General features: G+C 32.8%; 4 protein-coding genes across 6 annotated transcripts; 3 read left to right on the top strand and 1 right to left on the bottom strand.

The window, feature by feature from the left end:
- The first annotated feature begins 1,801 nt into the window (after positions 1–1,801).
- Positions 1,802–2,185, top strand: LOC105958277 (SKP1-like protein 5). The gene has a single exon (XM_012982283.2). The coding sequence runs from the start codon at positions 1,802–1,804 to the stop codon at positions 2,183–2,185; it is 384 nt and encodes a 127-aa protein (XP_012837737.2).
- Positions 2,186–8,001: 5,816 nt separating this feature from the next.
- Positions 8,002–8,564, top strand: LOC105958259 (SKP1-like protein 11). The gene is made up of 2 exons (XM_088819078.1): positions 8,002–8,436; positions 8,487–8,564. Exons 1-2 carry the CDS (start codon positions 8,002–8,004, stop codon positions 8,562–8,564), a joined length of 513 nt encoding a protein of 170 aa, XP_088675204.1.
- A 9,278-nt stretch (positions 8,565–17,842) lies between these two features.
- Positions 17,843–22,222, bottom strand: LOC105958290 (Polynucleotidyl transferase, ribonuclease H-like superfamily protein). 2 transcript variants are annotated; one of them, XM_012982297.2, is made up of 9 exons: positions 22,020–22,222; positions 21,846–21,917; positions 21,001–21,124; positions 20,818–20,905; positions 19,900–20,037; positions 19,720–19,807; positions 19,511–19,631; positions 19,115–19,291; positions 17,843–17,987 (listed from the first exon to the last, which is right to left on the bottom strand). In XM_012982297.2, the coding sequence occupies exons 1-8, from the start codon at positions 22,201–22,203 to the stop codon at positions 19,117–19,119; spliced, it is 990 nt and encodes a 329-aa protein (XP_012837751.2). In that variant the 5' UTR covers positions 22,204–22,222; the 3' UTR covers positions 17,843–17,987; positions 19,115–19,116. The 2 variants fall into 2 exon arrangements, with proteins under 2 accessions (XP_012837751.2, XP_012837750.2); XM_012982296.2 differs by lacking the exon at positions 17,843–17,987 and adding an exon at positions 18,873–19,046 and having other exon boundaries at positions 19,114–19,291.
- Positions 22,223–23,187: 965 nt separating this feature from the next.
- LOC105958292 (Pentatricopeptide repeat (PPR) superfamily protein) lies at positions 23,188–25,419 on the top strand. 2 transcript variants are annotated; one of them, XR_016031876.1, is made up of 2 exons: positions 23,188–25,254; positions 25,354–25,419. XR_016031876.1 is itself a non-coding variant. In XM_012982300.2 (1 exon), exon 1 carries the CDS (start codon positions 23,308–23,310, stop codon positions 25,174–25,176), a length of 1,869 nt encoding a protein of 622 aa, XP_012837754.2. In that variant the 5' UTR covers positions 23,191–23,307; the 3' UTR covers positions 25,177–25,260. The 2 variants fall into 2 exon arrangements, 1 of the variants encoding a protein (XP_012837754.2); XM_012982300.2 differs by lacking the exon at positions 25,354–25,419 and having other exon boundaries at positions 23,191–25,260.
- The last annotated feature ends 722 nt before the right edge of the window (positions 25,420–26,141 follow it).

The following is a 26,141-nucleotide window of genomic DNA, read 5'->3' as shown; positions in this document are numbered from 1 at the left end:
TCATGATCAAAATAAGCCTCGAAGTCGGAATAGGTGTGCTGTAAAAATGCACCTACAATGGAACCACAAAAAAAAATATTAAAAAATATTCATGGATCGAAAATAATATAAAACCTGATCATTATTCTTCGAATCAGTCTTCTTTCAACAAAATTTCGTGCATTGGACATTTGTGAGGCATTTAATATGCGACAAGTCGCATTGGTCACGAACGGTTGTATATGAAAAGGTGCATCGGCAGTTCTGCCATCCTTTCGTATTTTCGTCATAACTTCTTCGTACGAGCTCCGATTGTGATGATTTAACATGTTCTGGAAAGCTAACTTGATTATCTACAACTTTTGTGAAATGTTAATTTTCCATATTCGGACTTTAACACCTTCGGAATGGGGCAGGACTGTGGACTTCATGTTCTGTCCGAAAATGAACTTTCTCCAATTGTATTTTGTAACTTCTTGATTTTTGACAGACTATCTTCTTCTCCATCCCGTTTACCAACGTGTGCAGAAAACACAATTTACTAAATCACAACATTTCGTCTTAAGATTGTTGTTCCCGATACATAAAACGGGTAGTGAATTTAGTAAATTGGTTGAACAAATTAATTAGTGAAAATACGAAAAGATTATCTGCAATGAACGTAAATTTGCCGAGGCGAGTTGACTTTGTCCTTAAGACGAAATTTCCCCGCAACGGGCTAACGGATTAAATGGAAATCGTCTCCCAAGTTACAACGGCAAGGCTTGGAATAGGAGCACTCCAAATCCCAAGTACGACGAACTGTACTTTGTGTAGAACTTTTCGAGAGAATCTGTGAAGGGTAGGCTTAATATGCAGTAGGCTTATTTTTGGATTGAAGTGAGGAATTGTGGGAAAGTTATGGTCTATTTATAAGGTTCGAAAAGTAGTGTCCTTTGGAGCAAAAATGTACCTTTGTTTGAATGGTTGCACCATTTCAAAGGTACCTTTTGTTTGAATGGTTGCACCATTTCGAGTTGAGCCAATTGGGAGTGGTTGCACCATTTCGAGTTGAGCCGAATGGTTTGCATTGGTTCGGCCGCACCAATTCAGACCAGTCAGATCAATCGAGATGGGCTTCGAGTAATAAGGGCCCAATGGGTTAAAAGCCCATGACCTAATGTTTTTGATATATATACAGCTCAGTACTTCTCTACTTTTCCAATGTGGGATAACTCAAAATCCCACTTTCCTTATATTTGGACTAGTAATTTTTCATTCACACTTAATTAGACCGTACAATAACATTGATAAAAATTTGTTCATGACTCAATTTTTAACCAATTTTCTCAACAGAGTGTTGAAAATTAGTGCATTTTAGTGAAGTAATTTCCTATTTCTTGTTTCACCTGGTCAAATAAATTATTGGTTAGTAGTTAGATTAATATTCTTAGTGGTATTTTTTAAATAAAAAATAAAAAAAATTCTTAGTGGCAGATTTATTTGCAATTTGTTAGAGTGAATTTTGGAGTTGGTTACTGCTCCACTTTTTATTTATTCACATTCTATGTAATTCCTTTAATGAATTAGATAATTAGAGAGAAAATAATTTCCTCCAATATTCTGGTTTTACCTTGTTACAGAACTTCATCCCTGCTTCTTACAATAATACACGTTGGAGTTTTCTGATTTCATAATCCAAACCTAAAAACTAATTCACCAAACAATATATTACACATTGAATTCTTTCGTCGCTCTAATAATTCAACCACACAAAATCTCATCCAATTTTTTTTTTTTCTTTTTTCTTTTTTCATAGAAAATACCTAAGATCTTATAATTCATGGCGTCTACTCAAGAAAATGACGACGAAAAACCCGAAACAACAATCACCCTAAAAAGCTCCGACGGAGAAGTATTTCAGGTCCCCGAATCTGCCGCCGAATTATCATTCACAATCAAGAACATGGTGGAAGATGGTCATGCAGGTGACGTCATCTCACTCGAACAAGTCGACGGAAAAACCCTATCTTGGGTTGTTACATACCTCAAGAAACGCGCAGTTGATCCTTTCTCCGAAAAAGACAAAGACGAGTTCGACACGGAATTTTTTTCCGACAAAGACGTTAATTCCCTCTTCGACATTGGTAATGCAGCCAATTACCTCAATATTAAGGAATTACTAGACATGTCCATCACAAGGATTGTTAATTTAAGACGAATGTAACCCGCGTGCCATGGGTGGGGGAAAGGTTTGATGAAAACTTTTGGCTTGAATCGACTTTTAAGCCGGAGGAGGAAGCGGAGACTAGGCGGCCGGAGCACCTGTGGGCCCACGAAGAAGATGTTGAATCTGACTACTCAATTTTATATTTTAATTCTTTTTTTATAGATTGGTATTCAAGATTTAGATTTTATTCGAATTTTCGCATGATTGTTCTTTTTTACCTTTTAGTATTAATTAATTTAAATTAGCATTTATAATCCATCAAAACCATAGTTTGGTAGTAGTTATGGTGATTTGTGTTACTTATTGGTTTTGATAATTAGCTAGAATCTGTTAAAACCCTAGTTTTGGATGTTTGTGTTTGATATAGGTTTGAACTTTAATTTGACTCTTTGAGTACTATATATACTCTACATATTTGATTTGATTTGGAGATATGATAAGCTTTTGGTTGAAAAGATCATTAGACACGACAGATCCCTAATTAGCTAGGGTTTATAAGTAAGTATTAGCTTCTTTCAATTTGGTTCTCATTAAGAAAAGGACTCTTCGAATCTTATGATTTTATTTTAAGTATTAATTAACTGAATTTTGGTTTGATTAGAATGTTCATTCAAGCTCCAATTTTCTAAACAATCGAACTAATTACCGTGGATAATATATAAGTTACATTCCTATAGGTCGATTATTTTTATGCTACACTCTCTGAAGATTACATTGGCTGATTTTTTATCGTTGATCTACACACACCTGTATGGGTCGGTATGTTTGTGTGTATATGAATGGTAAAATCCATCTTAGTTCCTAAGACATGCATTAGGGCATTTGGGTCGATCAAAATCTTCACACCTTTGTCCTCGACCAATTCATCGAATTTTCCCTTTTCATCTGTGAATAAGGAAAATTAATAACTCCGTAACAGGCTCATCAAGAAAGAAGAAGAATTTTTTTTTCGAGAAAATCTTTTTCCCCTGAAGTCAAGCCTATTAAAGACTAAGGTGGTGTTTGCAAACGTTTTTCCATGAACTTTTTTAGGTTCTAAATCCGTTTTTTTTAAACATTAAAAATCTCATAATGACTTTGGAAAAGTATTTGTAAACACCGCCCGAAAGTCGTAACAAGCTTAATCAGCAATGATTTGTGCTAATTTAATACGAGAAAATCTTTCTTAGTGCCTAACATGGAAAGTCGATGAGTTGAAATCTCTTAGCGAAGAAAATCACGATACCTCTAAAAAGTATGGATACATACATGTAGTGCAATAATGTATCCAATGCATTATCTCATTAGAGTTTATAACTACGTTTCAGGGGGTAAGTGCAATTATTGATACTATAGGGACCTTAAAATTATTTAAACATACCCCAGGGGTGTGGTTGTAATTTAATATATATATATATATATATATATATATATATATATATATATATATATATATATATATATATATATATATTTTAAAAATCATGGTAATACAGCATCGTACCGTAACTTTATATTTTCGATTGCTAAAATTTTGAAATATTCTGAATTCTAACGATTTTGATCCAAAATATTCCAATTTTCCGAGATTCCTTTTCAACTTTTCTTAATATTTTAAAAATGAAATTATAATTAATTTTGTTACTGTGCATCAAGAAGTTAGTGTATGCACAAATCCTATTACATGAATGTCAAATTTCGAGGGAGACATGCAATGATTAATATATGCAATGATTAATATAGTTAAATCCCTATAAATTAATACATAGTCGAAACAAGAAGAAACTATTATTTAAGAAAAGTTATTAATTTATTAAATATTAATTTATCAATGTTTTACTGTATGTAGGAATGTTTTTTTCTACCATTTTAATGATGGGTAAATGGTAAATAGGCCTATGACAAAGGCACTTAGTTGAAAGAGGGATATCCAACTTTTTTGTCTTTCAAATAAATCCAGCTCATTCAAACTTATTTGCAAATAAGGAAAATCCTTTTATATATACCAATATTACCACCAATTCATTGAAACTCAATTTAACTTCAATTTCATGATTTACACCCCAATTTAGCCCAATTACATCAGATAACCAATTTTCACCATAATTTCAATTTTGACCCCAATTTTGACCCGCCACCACCGGAGACCGCCGGTCGCCGTCGTTGACAGGCGTTGACTTTTTTTGTTCTTTTTTTTTTTATGAAATTTTTTTTTTCCTGAATTTTTTTTCCGGCCGGTCAACTGTCGTTGACTGCCGAGTCTCCAGCGTTGATTTTTATTTTTATTTTTTTTTTATAATTTTTTTTTCATAAAAAAATATTTTAATTAATATTACTGTCTTGACTGCTTACTGTCTCCGGCAGTTATTTAACTGTCGGAGACAGTAATTTAACTGTTATTTGAATTTTTTTTTTCTTCAAAAATATTTTAATTAATATTACTGTATTCGTTGCTAAATTACTGTCTCCAGCAGTTATTTAACTGCCGGAGACAGTAATTTAACTGTTAATTGACTTTTTTATTCTTAAAAAAAATATTTTTAATTAATATTATTGTATTCGTTGTTAAATTACTGTCTTCAGCAGTTATTTAACTGTCGGAGACAGTAATTTAACTGTTAATTGACTTTTTTATTCTTAAAAAAATATTTTTAATTAATATTACTGTATTTGTTGCTAAATTACTGTCTCCATCAGTTATTTAACTGTCGGAGACATTAATTTAACTGTTAATTGACTTTTTTTTTCTTAAAAAAAAGTATTTTAATTGATATTATTGTCTTTGCTGCTAAATTACTGTCTCCAACAGTAATTTAATTGTCTTAGACAATAATATTAATAATATTACTGTTCGGGAAAATAATATTCATAATATGACTGTCCCAAACAGTAATATTACTGTCTGAGACAGTAATTTAGTAGCCAAGATAGTAATATTAAGTAAAATATTTTTTTTCTAAGAACAAAAAAATAAAAAAAAATAAAAAAAAAGTCAACGCCGGAGACCGGCAGTCAACAGTGGTTGACCGGCCGGAAAAAAATTTCAGGAAAAAAAAAATTTTCAAAAAAAAAATAAAAGAAAGTCAACGCCGGAATCTGGCCGGAAAAAAAATATTTCAGAAAAAAAAAATATTTTCTGAAAAAAACAAAATTGGGGGTTTATGTGATATATTTGTTTAAATCTGGGTCAATGTGTAATATTAAGGACGTTAGAGCATAATGGGTGAAATTGATAAGAATTATATTATGAAGAGTATTTTAGACTAAAGACATGAGGATAGATTTAATTGAGAAACTGTTTTTTTTTTGGACCAAAATGAATTTAAGTCCACATAATGAGGTTTTTTTGTCATTCGGCCTTTGATGATTAATATTAATATAAAAGTTGGGCTTGTTTGCCCCAACACGTTTTTTGTGTTTCTTATTGTATAGATTTTAGTGAGAGTTGGGCAAATCAAGCTATTTATGTGGAGAGAAAAAAATGGTAAGTATTAAACTACTAATCTCAAAAGGGGAAATATGCAATACACCCCTCATTTAGAAAATATTTTGAATTAAACCCAATTGACTTTAAAGACTTTTTTCATAACTTAAATTTCAATCTAAATTAGTGAGACCCCCTTTACCAGTCATGATAGGACTAAAGTGCCCCTATGTGTTAGGTTTTAACGTAATACAATTTTTTATTTCTCTCTCTTTCATTCTATCGCTCTCTCTCTCTCTCTTGTTCGCAGTTTATTTCTTCGTCTTTTTTTTTCCCTTCTTCTTCGAATCTGAAACCGCCGCCGTCGGAGCAAATAATACCCTTCAAACGCCGCCGGTTGAAATCCGTTGCAGGAGGCCCTCATCCGCCAATGTTGGAGATCGTCTTCCCCCTCGTCCAACACCACTACATCGACGCATGGTACAATTGGCGGCGGCGTCTCCCCACCTTGTCGCCGCCTCCGTCGGGTGCGTGATTTCTACAAGGTGACTCCTCTTCTCTCAACACGGAATACCAATGTATTATATTAATTGGTATTTTTTTTTACACCTCTCGAATTAATTGTCCAACGAACAATAGAATATGTTATGGATCTGTTTGAGTTCTATTATTTGTTTGTTATGAACGAATACATTGATTTTCAATTATTCTGAATTTTATTGATTTTGTGTTATTCTGTATATATTCTGAATGTTTAGATTTGTAAAACTCATTGAATTACAAGATTAGTCGGTTGTAGTGCAGTGTATTACAGAGTAGTCATATTTGACAGAATAGTCATGTTTAATAGCTTAGTTATATTTGTCCTTTTTTTTTTGGTAGTGCAACATATTTTCTGTGTAGTTATATTTGACAGAGAAGATCAAACGGAAGATTAAATGCAGTCGGTGCAACCGAGTTGGCTACCGCAACAAAAAAACATGTTCGATGGCCATTGTTGGAGGATCACATTAGTTATTTTTGTTTTTTTATAGTCATTTTTTTTCTATTTACAATGTATTTGCTATTAATATTGCAAGCTTTTTCAAGTGTTGATTACGTGTAGTCACATTACGCAGGACCTAGTCACATAATATTCATATTTCTACTGTCCTGCTCAGTCACTGTTATAAAACCGTAGTCACATAATAATCATATTCTCACTGTTTTGCTAAGAATTATGCTTCTACGGTATGTTAATTACAATGTTTTATAAAGCACAATCACATTCACATAATAGTCATATTCTTAATGTTATCTTAATAATTATGCTTCAACAATATGTTAATTGCACTGTTATACACAGCGTAGTCATATAATAGTCATATTCTCACTGTTCTGTTAATGGCTATCTAGAGATTCGAATGTGACTATTTCAATCAAAACCGTAGACTTGAATGTGACTAGTAGGGGTTATGGATGTATGACATTTTACCAAATGTTTTCGATTTTTTGGTATGTGACTGCAGTTTCGAAGCAAAGAATTTTCGATTAATTGGGTGAGTTTCAATTTAGGGGAATTTTCACTTTCGTGAGTCTCCTTCAGCGAATTTTATGTAATTTGAATTTCTTTTTTTCAATTTGGAAGCAACTTTGATAGGAAAGCAGATATTAATGCTATTTAATAGGGATTTAGGCCCCCATATTATTAGGAATTTCGAAATTAATAGAGATTTAGGCGCCCATATTATTAGGGATTTCGAAGATAATGGGTAGGCGTTAAAATTGTGATAATTGGCAATATTGAAAATAAATATTTTAGGGGTTTATCACAAAAAAAAATTATAGTATGACATATCACTGTTTTTTACCTATAGAAGGGGGTTATTGCTAATGACCATCTCAAAATTCCCAACTCCAACAACGTAATCTATAATTAAGCAAGTAATTGCCAAATTATTGGCTTCCCTAATTAATTTGCATGTGAACTTGTAAAAAAAAAAACCAAAATTATAATTTAAGAAATTGTTTAATTACATTAAACTTTCAAAGTTGAAATTGATATTTTTTACCTTTTTGGAAGAAAAACAATATTTATATAGAAATTAACTAAGATAGTTATCTTCGATATAATAATTAGAATAAGTCGATGGAATACAAAACTTTGAAATTCCGTTTTTTTTAAATCATTATTATTTAATAATTTCCATAATATTCATATAGAGTTATATGTAATTACATATACTAGAATACAATTTAAAAAAAATTCTAACTCAATGTATTCTAAGTTTTTAACCACAGCCAATACCTCCTATATATAAGACATTAATTCTTTCATCGCTCAAATAATTCAACACCACCAAATCCCACCCTAGTTTTTTTCTCTTTTTCTTATTTCGAAGAAAATACCTAAAATCTTAAAATCTTATTCATGGCGTCTTCTCAAGAAAACGACGTCAAAAAACCGGAAACTACAATAACCCTAAAAGACGACGAAAAACCCGAAACGACAATAACCCTAAAAAGTTCCGACGGGGAAGTATTTGAGGTCCCCGAATCTGCCGCCTTATTATCATACACAATCAAGATCATGGTGGAAGATTGTCGTGCAGGTGACGTCATCTCACTCGAACAAGTCGACGGAAAAACCCTATCTTGGGTTATTACGTACCTCAAAAAACACGCAGTTGATCCTTTCTCTGAAAAAGACAAAGACGAGTTCGACACGGAATTTTTTTCCGATAAAGAATTTACTTCCGTCGTCGACATTATTAATGCAGCCAATTACCTCAATATTAAGGAATTACTACATACGTCCACCAGAAAGATTGCTGACTTATTGGCGATCCGATGGAACCGTGCCATGGTTGGGAGAATTTTTTGGTGAAAACCTTTGGCGTGAACTCGACTTTTAAGCCGGAGGAGGAAGCGGAGACTAGGCGGCCGGAGTACCTGTGGGCCCACGAAGAAGATGTTGAATCTGATGAGGATTGATTTAATTAGTACTGATCAGGTTTTTTCTTTCTTTCTTTTTTTTAATTTATAGATTGGTATTCAAGATTTAGGTTTTATTCGAATTGTTGAATGGTTGAATTACTGTTAAGCATTTAGGTTGTATTATTTATTTTCCAACTGGTTAATTAGTGATAATTTAACATGGAAAGTCGATGAGTTGAAATCTCTTAGCGAAGAAAATCTATACACCTCTTTAAAAACCTATGTTGCACAGACACGGATACGTGGACACGGCGATAAGCGGATACGGAAACGGTGATACGGCATTTCCAAAAAACTAGGATACGGACACACGGAGATACACGTAAATATAAAAAATATAGGGGTATATTTATCAATAATAAAAATACAGGGGTACATTTATAAATTGTAAAAAATATGTATAAGTCGTCTTCGCTTAACAATACCGCTTGCCCTTGTTGCTCGTGTTCTTGGTCGACGTCGCATGCTAGACTTTTGGAGTTTTGGGTGGACTAACAAAGAAAACAGAGGAAATAATGTGTATTAGAGAGAAAAGAAAATGCGCATTTTTTTTATTAGGGTTCTTCTCTCTTAAAACGTAAGAGAAGTGTCCCAACTTTTTTAAAATTGTGGACACTGCCGACACGGGTGTCCTACTTTTAGCGAAATTACGACACGGCCCGACACTGGTGTCCGAGAAGTGTCCGGTATGTCCGAGTGTCCAAGTATCGGATACGGGGACTCTTCACCTTCTAGAAGTGTCCGTACAACATAGTTAAAAACTAAAAAGTATGGATACATGCACCAAAAGGCGAAATCCCTCGCTCCAGGGCCCCCATCCCTTGGTCCGACAAGGATTGATGGAGGAATGTAAATCATGGTAACTCAACGGCCCGTTAAGGTAGCGGACCCGGACCTGTGCCCACAAGGAACCAACCCTCATTGGAATTGAAATTCCCACACTGCGGCTGCCAGGATTCGATCATACGACCTTGCACCAACTTACATACATGTATATAGAGTTATTATAATGTTGATAAATGAAACTGAAAATTTACTCTTGATTATAAACAAATAAAGTAAAGAAATAGAGAATTGAAATGCTTACGAATAATTGGCAAAACACTGAACTTGAAACATTTGAAATCCTTTATATATATATATATATATATATATATATATATATATATATATATATATATATATATATATATATATATATATATATATATATATATATATATATATATATGTTAACGATTGAAGTACAGTAACGGCATTGTATTTTAAAAACCATGGTAATACCGCATCGCACCGTAATTTTATATTTTCGAGAACTAAAATTCTGAAATATTATGAATTTTGACGAGTTTGATCCAAAATTTTCCAATTTTAAACAATTCTTTTTACACTTTCCGAGATTCCTTTTCAGTTTTTCTAAATATTTTTAGAATGAAATTGGAATTAATTTTGTTATTAACTTATTGTGCATCAAGAAGTTAGTTTATGCACAAATCCTATTACATGAATGTCGAAATTCGAGGGAGACATGAAATGATTAATACAGTTAAACCCCTATAAATTAATACAGTTATAATTAAAGAAATTCTATTAATTTAACAAAATATTAAGTTATCGAATTAATAATTTAGCACATTTTCACATAGCCGAAACAACAAGAAATTATTATTGAAACGAAGTTATTAATTTATTTATTATTAATTTATCAATGTTCTACTGTATGAATGTTTTTTTCAACTATTTTAATGATTAATATTAATATAAAAGTTGGGCTTAATTGTCCCAATACTTTTTTGTGTTTCTTATTAAATAAATTTAAAAAAAAAATGGTAAGTATTAAACCACAAATCTCAAAAATTCCCAACTCCAACAACGTAATTTAAAATTAGGACAAATGGCAAAAAGGCCCATCACATGGGACTTAAATGCATTTGGGTCCACCAAAAAAACAGTCTTTCAATTAAGCCCATCCCCATGTCTTTAGTCAAAACTACCCTCAATAATATAATTATTATCAATTCCACCCATTATACTCTAACTTCCTTAATATTACACATTGACCCCAAATTGAAACAAATATATCTAACCCCCAAAACTTTATTTTTTTCAGAAAATAATTCTTTTTCCGAAATGTTTTTTTTCCGGCCAGATTCCGGCGTTGACTTTTTTTTTTTTTTTTACTTTTTTTTTTCCTGAAATTTTTTTCCGGCCGGTCAACCACCGTTGACCGCCGGTCTCCGGCGTTGACTTTTTTTTTTTTCGAATTGTTTTTCTTAGAAAAAAAATATTTTAATTAATATTACTGTCTTGACTACTAAATTACTGTCTCAGACAGTAATATTACTGTTTGGGACAGTAATATTATGAATATTATTTTTTCCGAACAGTAATATTATTAATATTATTGTCTAAGACAGTTAAATTACTGTTGGAGATAGTAATTTAACATCCAAGACAGTAATATTAATTAAAATAATTATTTTTAAGGAAAAAAAAAGTCAAGTAACAGTTAAATTACTGTCTCCGACAGTTAAATAACTGCCGGAGACAGTAATTTAGCAACAAATACAGTAATATTAATTAAAAATACTTTTTTGAAGAATAAAAAAGTCAATTAACAGTTAAATTAGTGTCTCCGACAGTTAAATAACTGCTGGAGACAGTAATTTAGCAACGAATACAGTAATATTAATTAAAATATTTTTGAAGAAAAAAAAACAAAAGAGTCAATTAACAGTATTACTGTCTCCGACAGTTAAATAACTGCCGGAGACAGTAATTTAGCAGCCAAGACAGTAATATTAATTAAAATATTTTTTTTAAGAAAAAACAAAATTATTAAAAAAAAAAAAAAGTCAACACCGGAGACCCGGCGGTCAACGACAGTTGACCGGCCGGAAAAAAATTTTAGGAAAAAAAAAATTCAAAAAAAAAAAAAATCAACGCCGGTCAACGGCGGCAACCGGCGGTCTCCGGTGGTGGCGGGTCAAAATTCGGGTCGAAATTGAAATTAGGGTTAAAATTGGTTAATTGATGAAATTGGGCTAAATTGGGTTGTAAATCATGAAATTGGAGTTAAATTGGGTTTCAATGAATTGGAGGTAATTTTGGTATATATAAAGGGATTTTCCTTATTTGCAAATAAATTTGAATGAGTTGGATTTATTTGAAGACAAAAAACTTGAATGTCCCTCTTTTAAGTAAGTGCCCTTGTCATGGGCCTATTTGCCATTACCTAAGCAAGTAATAGCTAAATTACTAAGCAAGTAATTTCCATTTTTTTTTTAATCATTATTATTTAATAATTTCCATAGTATTCGTATAGAGTTATATGTAATTATGATACTAGAATACTATTTAAAAAGTATTCCAACTCAATGTATTCTAACCATAGCCAGTACCCCTATATATAACACATTAATTCTTTCATCGCTCTAATAATTCAACCAAACAAAATTCCACCCTAGTTTTTTTTTCTTTTCCTTATTTCGAAGAAAATATCTAAAATCTTATTCATGGCGTCTGCTCTACAAAACGACGACAAAAAATCCGAAACTACAATAACCTTAAAAGACGACGAAAAACCCGAAACGACAATATCCCTAAAAAGTTACGACGGAGAAGTATTTGAGATCCTCGGATCTGCCGTTGTATTATCATACACAATCAAGATCATGGTGGAAGATACACTACAAGAAAATGTAAAATAGGCAACAATTTCTTTATGGACGAAATTAATTTTGTTACCAATAATTATATTTTAGCAACGAAATATAGTATTTGTGGCTAAAGAATATCCTTTTTGTAACATATATTTTTGTTGTCTTTGAATCTTATAGGCAACGAAAAATATTGTTGTGAATAGGATCAATATCGCAACGAATTTAATGTAAGACAACAACTTTATTTGTTGCAAAAGAGTGTTTCTTTTTTATACGATATAAAATTGTAGTAAATACATATACAACGACAACAAATTTATTTTGTAAAGACAACGAAATTTTTTGTTGTAAATGCTCCTAGTTATTTGGCAACAAAATATAATCGTTGCCAATTTACAAACCAACTATTTTTTTTCTTGATTTTAATTTAATGTATATATTATTATTATTATTGTTATTATATATATATATATATATATATATCTATATATAAATAATATTGAATTATTAACTCATTAGTATTCACCAATTTTGTAGAATTTTATCAATCGCAAATTTAAAAGTGTTCATTAACTATATATATACATATTATATATAATAAAATATGATAAGAAAAATCTCATTTCTTTATATTAACTAGCAGTAACTCATGCATTTTTTGTTAAGTCAATTGTTTGGTTATTTTTATGCTACACCTGGTGAAAGTTACACCGGGTGAATTTTTTACCGTTGATCTACACACACCAATGTAGGTGTGTGTGTTTGTGTGCATATGAATGGTAAAGATCTACCCGGTGTATTTCACCCGGTGAAGCATAGTATAAGTCCAATTGTTTATATGGTTTTACAAATTTACTAAATATACATTTATAAATAGTGGAGAATTAATGACAAGATGTTTAATTTATAATTGAATTTTATTGTAAATTATTTTTTTGATATATTATTTATTTATATAACTATTTTAAGTATTTTACCTTGTCTATTTAGTTTTTATAAATTTATTTTCAGTCAATTTGCAGAATTGTAGTGTTTGCCCCAGCGGTTTAAAGTCGCTCTAACTTCAAATCAACCTAGGTTCAATTCCTGTCATTCTCGTATCTCCATATATTTGACATATATCAAACGTCATATCTCCATATATTTAACATATTTCAAACGAGCTAGCCCGTTCGGCCGATCGTGAGTTCGACCCAACTATTCCGATTCAAAGCGGCTCGACGGTGTATACTAAATATATTGGTGACGAAAATAAATTCGTTGTGCATACAAAATACCATTGGCAACGATATATAATTGGCAACAAATTATATTCATTGTGCATTCTCAATGTATAGGCAACGAAAAATATATATATTTAACATATTTCAAACGAGCTAGCCCGTTCGGCCGGTCGTGAGTTCGACCCAACTATTCCGATTCAAAGCGGCTCGACGGTGTATACTAAATATATTGGTGACAAAAATAAATTCGTTGTTCATACAAAATACCATTGGCAACGATATATAATTGGCAACAAATTATATTCATTGTGCATTCTCAATGTATAGGCAACGAAAAATATAAACAAGTCAACAAATTATATTCATTTTGCCAACGACATATATAACCACCTATGAGGTATGGTCAAATTACGAAAACTCCCCTCTTGTTTGGGTAATTACAACCACATCAACTATAAATCTTCTTACACGTGCACCATTGCGGTTTCAAATTTAGTGGAATCTTCGAGACTATATGGAATATTATCACTTTGTCTTTTTATCTCATTCGAACTCCACATTTTGAAACAAGATGATCATCATAAACTGTGTTTCTTGGCTTGTATATAACAGATTGTGGTGCATCAGAAACTGTATTTTTATACAAAACGAATATAAATTAGAGTATATTCAACAAAATCTAGATGATTATGTTGAATTTGAAACCGTAAGGGTGGAGGTATAAGAATAAACTATAATTGAGGGATAGATGTAATTATCCATACAAGAGGGGTTTTTTCATAAATTGACCATACCACCGGAGTTGTAATTTGCCCTTTTTTGTTTATATAGATTGATATTCAAAATTAAGGTTTTATTCGAATTGTTGCATCGTTGAATTAATGTTAAGACTTTAGATTTTATAAGATGTATTAACTTCTTTCAATTTGGTTCTCATTAAGAAAGGGGCTACTCTTCGACTGTTGTGATTTTATTTGAAGTACTATTTAACAGAATTTTGGTTTGATTACAACTCATTCAAACTGTAATATATATATATATATATATATATATATATATATTGCTTTTATTTATGCATGCATGTCTGATCCATCAAATGATCAGTATGGACGATATATTTATTTTGTACATTTGATCTGTTTATGTCTTTCGTAAGCGGATTTGCAATATTTTCCATTAACTTCAAATAATCTATGGAAATTATTCCATTTCATATCAATTACGTATTATGTCTTCGACAAATGTGTGCCGAGATTTGTCATTGAACATGCTTCATTGTGCTCTTCATATAACAGTCATGTTATCACAATGTATCATTATTCAAACAAGGAATATCTTCTAAAAAGTTAAAAAGTTATTCGGCTTCTTCATCGACTTTAGCTAAAGCAATAAACTCATATTACACCGTGAATCTTGCAATACACGTTTGCTTAGAAGATTTCCATGACATTGCACCACAACCCGTGGTAAGCACATAACCACTTGTGGATTGGAGTCTTTTGTGTCCGATATCCAATTTGCATCACAATATCCTTCTAATACGGCAGAATATCTTTGTATAGTTTAATCCATGATTCAACGTATACTTTAAGTATCTAAATACCCTTGTCAATGCATTCCAATGATCATTATTTGGATAACTTATGAACCTACGTAATGTGTTCACCGTATAGGCAATATCCGGACGTGTACAACTTGTTAAGTACATCAAAGCTCCAATGATCCTTACATATTCCATTTGAAGTACTTGGGTATCCTCGATTTTTAGCCAAGCGTAGACTCAAATCTACAAACTTTCTTCTCTTATCCAGGAACAATGAACCCTTGACGTTGTTCCATATAAATTCCTAGTCAAGTTCGTCATTTAAGAAGGTCGTTTTCACGTCCATTTAATTTGATGTATCTCAAGGCTATGCAATGCAACAATAGCAACGAGTTCACGTACGAATGAAAGTGATTCTTGTTATAGGCGAGTAGGTATCAAAGAAGCCACGTCCTTTTTGTTTGAACCATTTAGCTACTAATCTAGCTTTATATTTGTCAATTGATCCATCGACTTTGTACTTCCTTTTTAGGATTCATTTACATCCAAATGGTTTGCTTCCCGGAGGGGGATCACCTAACTTCCAAGTGTGGTTTTGCATGATGCATGGATTCAATTTCACTATGAATAGCTTATTTCCACAACGGAGCCTCGGAACTAGACAGTGCTTCTTGAATAGTCCTAGGTTCGTTTTCCAACATATAAGTTAGAAAGTCGGGACTAAATGACTTAGCCACTTTGGCTCTTTTACTACGTCTTGGTTTTTCCTCCATTTGAGATGAATCATTTATAGTTTCATAATTCCTCTTTTTGGAATTTGTCTCTTTTTTTTTTTCCTTAGAAGGGAAGATTTCTTCAAAGAAAACAGTATTTCTTGATTTTACGATCATTCCTTCATTAATGTCGTGAATTTCTGACTTATGCACATATGTACTGCTATTGTTGGCATATCAAATGAAGATGCAATCTATTGTTTTGGGTCCAATTTTTGAATGGGAAAACACAAATGGCGTGCAAACAAATTAATTCAATTGTATGCATCCCACACTATATAGTACATACATAATTGAAATATATTTGATTACTATTTGAGAGCTTTAAGTGCTATTATAGTGTGATCCCAAACCGCGTGTAATACATTAATTGGTTTTCAATTTGTTGAGATTTAGATATGTAAATATAGAGATACAGAAATTTTATTTTATTTCAGTCTTAGCCTATAAATTGTCTCCATGTGAGATAAATCATTACTACATCAATTGTCTATATTTTAATTTACCACAAAAAAAAATAGTAGAAAAGTTGGAGTTATACACCAATGGGGAAGAAGTTCTTGGGAGCCACTATTTTGTTCTTTCTTCTCTACATTTCATGTAAGCAATCTCTACCACATATTTATCTCCCTCTTTTAAATTATATATATTTTTTTACAAACTCTTTTAAATTATATTAAAATTGTACAAATATATTATTTTAAATATTTTGATATTTTTGTTAATTAGTCATAATTGATGGGGTGCATGCCGACGAGAAGCAATGCGCAACGCCGAGTAGCACGTACACGAACAATTGCTATGGATTCGAGAACGAATGCGGTGCAGCTTGTGTGAAAGAAGGCTTTGAAGTAGGGAAATGTCAAGGCTTCTTGTTAGAATGCATTTGTTACAAGAATTGTAATTAATACAATTGTTCTCCAATCGTAACACTTTCTTGTCTGAAAAATAAATTAATTAATTAACCTAGATATATTATTTAAAGATATGCAAAATCCTTAATTAATTTCTTTATTTTTCTTTTCTCTTTTTAATTTTCTAATGAAATTTAAATATGTAAGGAGGATGAACCTTTCATATGACTAAGGTAATTCTGGCACAATTGCAAGCATAATCAATTTCGACATTTAGCAAAAATAAATAAATTAAAAGAAATTGATATGGTCAAGAATAATTGAACTCGCGCGATCACCTTAGTATGCCTTCAAATGCTAGCTAAGAAACCCTAATCGATGAGGTATACTCACTTAAAGGTGTGATGTCTTGATTCCGTCGTTTGATCTGGTGAAAATCCTCAGAAGTTCAAGTCAGCTTTCATGTTCGAGATTGCATAGAAAATATTAAAAATATGTTAATTTAAGTGACTAACGTGTGAATGAATTTACCTCTAACGATGATTGCGCAATTTATAGCTAGGATTAATTTAATTACATGTGATCAAGTCCCATAAATAAATTAAAATTCATACTGAAATTGGGTGTCTTCTTGAATAATTGAATGCATATTTTACTTTAGCACATAACTTTAAATTTTGGCATAGATGAAGCAATTACCTAGATACTTACACTCATGTATTCCTTTCTTCTCACCAAAGGCAAGTTAAATATTCTTATATAAACATATTAACCTTTTGTAAATGATGAGATCACCTCCAAAATATATATGTCTCTATAATTATCTAATTTCCTAGAACATTTACGAATAAATAAATAAATAAATAAATAAAACCATTTACGTAGAGATATAAGCTCTGGAGTCATTTTTATCCGTTGAATAAAAACGAGTCCTTTATACGAGCAAAATAGAGTCGAAGAATCAAGCATGGGAATCAAAGGGGGGATATTAATTCTAATTATGGCATTCCTATGCGTTCGTGTTATTCCATATATCCTCGAGTAATAATCCTGGAGAAATCTTGCCTTTAGGTTAATTATTCTATCATTTTCTATGAATTATGCAAATATAATTAATTTATGTATTCTTTCAACAGCTCATCCGATCAAATTTGGCCACGCTAGTGGCGGCAGAGGTGGATCTCACTCTCACTCACCCGATATGCAACGAGGTTCGGGTGTTGTACCCTTGTATGTAGCCGCCGGTGCAGCTAATAACCACCATAACAATCATGTGAGTCGCAACCCGAGCATGTGCAGTCACAATCGTCTCGAACTTGTTCATTTTGCCTTTATTATTTTGGTATGCCTTCTGCTTTGAGACATCTAAATTAATAGAACAAGGTATGAATAATGTATAGTTTTTAAAGAGTATATATATATATACAAAATAGCAAATAATTTTGGTTAAGAATTTATATATTTCAAATATTTTAATTTGTTAAAATTAACATTAAAAGCTACATTATATTATAAAAATATATTTAATACAAAAAATGGGTTCTAATTTCCCTTCCAAAAAAATCGGGATGCAAAAATTCATTCCAACTTTAGAATGCCATGGAATCGACGGAATTTCAAAAATTACATTAGTATATAATCTCTTGTTCCAAATTCGGATATAGTGAGAATTTTCACAATATTTTTCTATCTTTTTTCGAAATTTTGCTTGAAAATGCAAGAAAATCCAAAGAGATAGTTCGACAAAATACAATAAATAAAAACGCATGTAGGAACAACAATTTGAAACATAGATTTTCTCATAAGGAAAAATGCAACTTCAAGTTTCTGATACCAATTAATCTTTTTTAAGGTTTTAATTTACTATTCCTTCGGTACTTATGTTTTTTTTTATATAAAATGCAACATAAGTCATATTATGAAATTACAAAATATATCATAAAACTATATTATATATTTCGAAAAACCATAGAAATATTTGGAACTAAAATCCGATCGGAAATCGGAATTTCCAATACCAATATAAACCATTTCGATTTTATTCCAAATAAATTCAGGAAAAATAAAAAAATCAGAACTTTGGAAATTGGAATGGGAAATACGGTTCTAAATTCGGATACTTTCGAATCGGAATTGGCGGAATTCGGAAATTCCATTCCAATTTCACCCCTAGTTTTAACCAAAGCCAAGCCAACCCAAAACAATGGAAGATCAAACATACAAGTGATGATTTATGCGATGAACAACTTATGCACAATAATCGACTAAAAGTCTTGAAAGTGTAGGAACAATTCGATTTTTCAAGTACAACTGCAATACTTACGATTTAGAACAAAACCCCACACAAATCGAGGCATCGTTAAATGATACTATTTCATGTGAATTAGTTTTCAAATAATGAAATGTTTTAGTACTGTATCAACTGCAGGAAAAAAATCGTTTAAACACAAATTAAAGTTACTTGCACATAATTAATTAATTAATCAGCCTACCTTTAGAACTGGGGAAGTAGCTCAAGCTTACGAGCTTGAAAAAATTTGCAACGGCCTTTACCACTCGATTCAATGTCTTCACTTTTTGTCTTAAGCGTTGTGAAACCGACACTTGTCAGTTTCTTTTGCCGTTTGCTACTCCTTCCATTTCCGTCTTCATCATTAGCATCCGATTCCCTATCACAGTATAAAGAAGACAACGTTAATTTTTTGAAACAAAATTTAAGTATAATAATTTAAGTGATCCAAAAAAACGTAAGAAAATAAAGCAAATGAAAAATTGGCAGAAAAATAGCAACGAGTATAATAATTTAGTGATTCAAGAAAATGTAAGAAAATAACTATTCATGGACATGTTTTTTTTTTCTTTTCCGGTTATTACGTAAATAGACTAACCATAAGACTTCGACTAAGTCTTTGGAATATGCTGTGCATGTTCCCCAACTGAAGCGGACCAATGACGGGAATCCGAATATTGAGTGTTTGTGATCTTCCAGCCAGGATTTTGTCTGTGGATCTGTTGTACGATGATGTTTTTAAATGTCTTAAAAAATGAAGCAAATAAATGATGATTGAAATAAAGAAGACGTGAAGGAAAAAATTACCTCCGGGATAACCAGACCCGAAATTCTTATGCAGGCCCTCTGCAGTTTCTTCTAGCACCCAATTTCTCAAAGCTCTATCTCTTGTCACCTGAAAGAAACGACTATTTTATGAGAGAGAGAGAGAGAGAGAGAGAGAGATTTTCTCTGAGACGGAAAGAAAGAAAAGACAGAGAGAGTTACCTTTGCAACAATACTTGCACCACTAACAACAGGATAAAGACTGTCAGCTTTCTTCGCAACAACAAATTTGATATTGGGGAATCTTTCGGAAAGTTTTACTCTGTACTTTTCGGGATCTCCAACAGTATCCAAATAAACCTAGATCAGAACATGCATTTTAAACAACAATAACATACATTAGACTAGTTAATGGCCTATCGGATTTTTTGTGCTCTAAATTTGGAAATGTAAAGCCATATGCAACTCATGGGATTAAAATAACTGCGAAAGCAAGCAAGTAAATGATATGAAACGGAAAATGACAAAAAAAATAAGGGTAAATTACGAAAAAACCCCATGAACTTAGGCTAAATTATGAAAAACACCCTCACCTATCCGTCATAACTAAAATCCCCCCGACGTTTGTTTTCGTATTACACCAACCCAGTTAAGGTGTGATTTTTCACGAAATCTTTTTGATTCGAGGGAATATTCCCCAAAAATGCCGATTCTACCCCTCCAGGTGTGGCATTTCTTTATGCTACTTTTTAAAGAAAACAAATACCCTAATGGGGCCGTTACATGGAATTTTTATTCTTCTTAAATAACACATTAGCAACTTTTCGGTATTAGCATTACCCCTCTGAGGGTAATTTTTGTCTTCAAAAAGTAGCATAAAGAAATGCCACGTCTGCGATGGTAGAATTGATATTTTTTGGAAAATATTCCATGGAATCAAAAAGATTCTGTGAAAACACACATAGTAAGGGTGTCGGTGTAAGACACAAACAAACATCAGGGGAGTTTGGTAATTACTGATGAGTTTTTCGTAATTTAGCCTAAGTTCAGGGGGGTTTTTGTAATTTACCCAAAAAAATATAGATGGGTGAAGAGATAAGTTTATCTTGTTCAGAGATAAACTTTTTGAAAGAATTTTACCTCAGTTAGAAGAACACCTAAGTTCAGCGCCTTTTGAATGAGCCCAATTGCGGAATTGTGTGATATTTCGTTAAGATTTATCTTATTTCTGCAGAGAGAGAGAGAGAGAGAGAGAAAGAAGAGTGTTAAGATTTATGAAATTTGTTAGATAGATATTTCTTTAAAGAAGGGTTTGAAAGTTACTTCTTTAACATTTTGGCTGACAGCTCTCTTGGATCTATAACATCGACATCCCATCCGATTGATTCATCAGTTTTCAAACTTTCAAATAACTCTTCCCTCTTCTCTTCTTTTAAAGTCTTCGAGTCTGCATTGAGAAAGGTCGAGAATTCAGCCGAGTGAAAAAAAAAATTGGCAGAGAGAGAAACTAGTTGCCATAAAAAAATGTGAATCTTTTAAATGAAAGAAAGAGACGAAACTCCAGTCTCCTAGCGTGTAAGAAAATGTTTTTCTTTCTCCGTTTTTCAAGTTCAAATGCCAAATAATGCAAATTCACTAAACTATAGGTTTTTCAGTTGTGCGGAATCGACAAACAAAAACTTATTAGTACAAGCAACGCACAGTCGAGGTAATAAATATCCTAAAATTCTCCCGAGAAAAACAACCGCAAGTTTCCAATTCGTGAATATAATAGTATTATCGAAGAGACAAAAACGGGGGAAGTAAAAGGTAATGATGCTCCCGCCTCCCGGTATTCGACATGATTTCATTGTTTCTTAGAAAAATTAATAAACGAAACTCTCGAGACAATAATGTAGATCATTTTCAAGATCCCCCAGTTAACATTTAATTTATTTATTTTTTTCTCTTACCTTCTTGTTCACTTGCAATGTGTTCAAAATGTAATGGCTCCAAATATTAACAGCAAAAATGTTGCAATCTCTAAGCATAAGTTACCGAATAACGAAACTCCTCGGGAAAATTAACTACAGAATAAAATTAAATAAATAAAAAACCCAGCTTTCAGAAAGGGGGCAAAAGAGAAAATAAAAGATTTAGCAAATGTTAAAATTGGTAAATAGAAAAACCTGCAAAACTCAGTGTGGAGAGGGTTTTCTGATAGGAGCGTGCACAATACAAGCATCCATACACCATAGGCCCTGACAAATAAAAGATTAAATAAAAATGTTTTTCGATTTTGAAGTTGAGATTAAACAAATTGAAACGACGAATTACTGAGTTCATCGAATTGGTAAGGCTACCTAAAACAGGGCCTCGCCCAGCTTCGTCAATGCCCATTATACACGGCGTCGACGCCCATTGCGGCGGCGGCGGCGGCGCTTCCGATCCCATTTCTTTTGGCGGCTTTGATTCTTCCGCTAAATCTCTTTCCCGCCAAAAAAATGAGGGTTCTTGCCTGTTTATATAGAGAGAGCAATTGGACATATGATTTGGGGCTGCTAGTTTCCCCAAGTTTAAATACACTTATTTATTTATTTTTTTGTAAAACAAAAAATTCAATACAACTTAATCTGAATAGATTTAAATAAATTTAATCTGAATATCTTTATGGTGTGATTCTTCTTTTATTTGTTGTTAACTATTATTTTATTTTATTTTTACAACAAAATGCCTCAAACTTCTAATGTTTTGGCATAAAGTAGCATAAATATTTTAAGAATGTTATACTAAAAAAAATAACTTAAATCTATTTTAGACCTTAACTGTTGTGCTTTGTAGCTTATTTTTCCTTTGCTTTCATAATGGAACGAGATTAAGGTGGTGTTTGCAAATGCTTTTCGAAAGTGTTTATGCGGTTTTTTTTTCTCATAATCTGTTTTTAGGTGTTTGCAAAATTAACTTTTGTTTTTGCTTCTCTTAAAATAATCTGCTTTAAGCTATTCTTTTAAAAGCATCCCTAACCCTGCTTTTTCAATTTTAGTTCATTTTCCGAAATATTTGCAAACATCCCCAATTTTTAGAAATAAGCATTTAAAACTAACTTAAATTACAATCACTAACTTCTGCTTTTAAATAATCATTTGCAAACACCACCTAAGGCCCGTTCGGCAAAACTTATTTTAAACATACTTTAGAAACCTAAGTAAGTGAAAGTGGGATTTTAAAGCGGAAAAAGTAAAATGACATGCACACCCTTAATTCGGCAAGAATTAGCTCGAAAATACACATTTGGAGCAAAGTACACTGAATTATATATTTCGAAGGGGGAAAAGTCTCATTTTTCAATTTAGGGGGGGAAAGTTCAAAATGAAATTTTTCTAAGGGGCGAAGTGCAATTTGCCCTTGTTACTATTACTCCTAAAATATTTAAATAAACCTTATACTCTCTTTAATCCCTTCCCAAACAATTAGGTTCCATTAACTTAAGAAGCAATCTACAAATTGTGACAAATAAAATTTGTATTAAAGAAAACATGAAATAAAAATCCCCCCTTTGATTTTTAATTTCACCAAAGCCTGTCAGCAAATGCAAATATTTCATACTTCTCCTATACTTCGTAATCAAATTGTCTTGATTAAAACCTTTAAATGATAGTCTTGTTTAGGAGCAGTAGAAATCGCATTGGATTTACTTTAAATTGCAGAAGCATTTCATCAACATGCACTGCTAAATACGAGCCGCTAATCCAAGAAGAAGACCGTGTTTGGGTATGCACAAGATCAACTTTTTTGCAAATTCAGCAAACCATCATTAAAAAATGTGCGAAAAAGGGAGCGATTGCGCAAGGGAAGTCCTGCCATTCACAGATCATCCACTTCGGTTTGCAAGCAGACACTTTGACTTCAAACATGCTGATCAATTTGTACTCGAAATGCGGCGCTGTGGAGTACGCCCGCAAGGTGTTCGATGAAATGCGTGTGAGAAGCGTGGTTTCTTGGAACACTGTGATTAGTGCGTACACTCAGAACGGGAATGGAGAAGGGGCTCTGAAGATTTTTGTTAGGATGCTGAGAGAAGGGTCCGAGTTCAGCGAGTTTGCATTGTCGAGTGTGTTGTGTGCTTGCGCATCGAAGGTTTTAGCATTTGAGAGCAAACAGTTGCATGCTTTTGCTATCAAGACATCAATGGAGTCGAACGCGTTTGTGGGCACTGCATTGCTAGATGTTTACGCAAAGTGTTGTTTTGTTGAAGATGCTTATCGGGTGTTTGAAACCATGCCGGAGAAGAGTGATGTCACTTGGAGTTCGATGATGGCTGGATTTGTACAAAACGAGCTTTACGAGGAGGCTATGGGTTTGTTTCTGTGGGGACTAAGGAATGATGTCGAAATTAATATGTTCAGTATTTCTTCGTTTCTTAGTGCTTGTGCTGCTATGTCTGCTTTAATAGAAGGAACACAAGTGCACGCTTTAGTGTACAAAACCGGTTTTGGTGCAAACGAACACATTGCATCTTCTCTTGTCGACGTGTATGCGAAGTGCGGAAGCATCAAACACTCTTACGCCGTGTTTTCCGATGCAGAGGGCAAAAACGTCATTCTCTGGAATACGATGATATCTGGTTTTGCTAGACACGCCAGATCTTTAGAGGCCATGATGTTGTTCGAGAAAATGCAGCAGATGATGTTTTACCCAAACGAAGTAACTTACGTTTCTATATTATCCGCTTGCGCCCATATGGGGTTGGCTGAAAAGGGGCGTATATATTTCGACATGATGAAGAAAGAACATAACTTATCGCCCAATGTGTTTCACTACTCGTGCATGGTCGATATTCTTGGCAGAACAGGACAAATTAACGAAGCTAAGGATTTAATCGACAAAATGCCGTTTGAAGCTACAGCTTCGATATGGGGGTCGCTATTAGCTTCTTGCAGGGTTTATCGAAATGTCGAGCTGGCAGAGATTGCAGCTAAAAATTTGTTCGAAATCGAACCTAATAATGCAGGGAATCATGTGTTACTTTCAAATATATACGCAGCGAATGGAATGTGGGAGGATGTTGCAAATGCGAGGAAGCTTCTTAAAAGTAGCGAAGCTAAGAAGGAGAGAGGTAAAAGTTGGATCGAAATTAAAGACAAAGTTCACTCTTTTATGGTTGCCGAGAGAACTCATCCTAGAATCGGCGAGATATATATAAGGCTGGATAAATTATTTGAGGAGATGAAGGAAATCGGTTTCAAAGGCTGTATCGAACATGATTTGCATGACGTTGACGACGATTACAAAAGGGATTTGCTGAAGCACCATAGCGAGAAGCTGGCTTTTACGTTCGGGTTGATGTGCTTGCCTTCTCGTGCGCCTATACGAATCATGAAGAACTTGAGGATATGTGGGGATTGTCACGAGTTTATGAAGCTTGCTTCGAGTATCACGGGGAGGGAAATTATTGTCCGTGACAATAATCGGTTTCACCATTTTAGTGAAGGATATTGTTCGTGTCGGGAGTTTTGGTGATAGTACTGAGTTTCAAGAATTAAAGACAAAAACTATCTCCTTACGCATAGAGATTAGCGGTCTCGTTTATCTTTAAAGGTGATTTGGAATATGAAAAAAGAAGCGTTGTTGGTCCTTTCATACATTTATCTGTTATGATACGATAGGATGTATGAAATCTGATTATCTTCAAGAGAGTTCAGTGTCTCTTTTTCTCTATGTACAATATAGAATTGAGGAAGAACAATATTCCCGAGTTTTTACTTTTGCGACGAAAGTTAAAGAGTGCTTTAGATTGGTTGTTCTCTATGTAGCACGGACACGGGGAAACAGGGAAACGGACACGGGGAAACTCCGTTTTCTATAAAGTTGGATATGGGAACGTGGGGAAACGCATAAATAATAAAAATATAGGGGGTGCATTCATAATTTCTAAAAAATATTATAATGTTTAATATAATTCCACAAATTACATTCGGAGCATGTAAATTTATTATAGTATGGAATTAACATCTACTAAAATATTAAAACACCACTAGAAGTGAAAAGGAGATAATATATAAGATTTTTTTAAGCGTATGCAATTCGGAGTTTTTATTTAAAACGAAATTTGGATTTATCTTGTGGGTCACGGTTTTGAGTCTTGACAGATACGAAATGCTTCTTGTTCGGACCTAATTGCTAATTTTGCGAGTCCTGTCAAAACGGTAGATGGCTTATTTTGTCTACTTCGTAATCGAACAAAAAAGGGTATCGGGCTGCTTCCAATCGAAGACTCATTTTGTACTACCATCCGTTAAATATTGCTTCCAATCGAAGACTCATTTTGTACTACCATCCGTTAAATATTGCAGAAGCATCACCATTCACCACATCAAGAAATGCCTTAGTAGGTTAGATAAATCTGCACAAGTTGCTTCCTAAATAACATCCTGCCAAAATTCCTATATAACATAAACGTAGCATAAACATAAACAAAATCCATC

This window comes from Erythranthe guttata, chromosome 6, assembly GCF_056151865.1.
Source record: "Erythranthe guttata isolate IM_541 chromosome 6, IM_541, whole genome shotgun sequence".
Taxonomy (NCBI): domain Eukaryota; kingdom Viridiplantae; phylum Streptophyta; class Magnoliopsida; order Lamiales; family Phrymaceae; genus Erythranthe; species Erythranthe guttata.
This window is presented reverse-complemented; position numbering and strand designations above follow the sequence as displayed.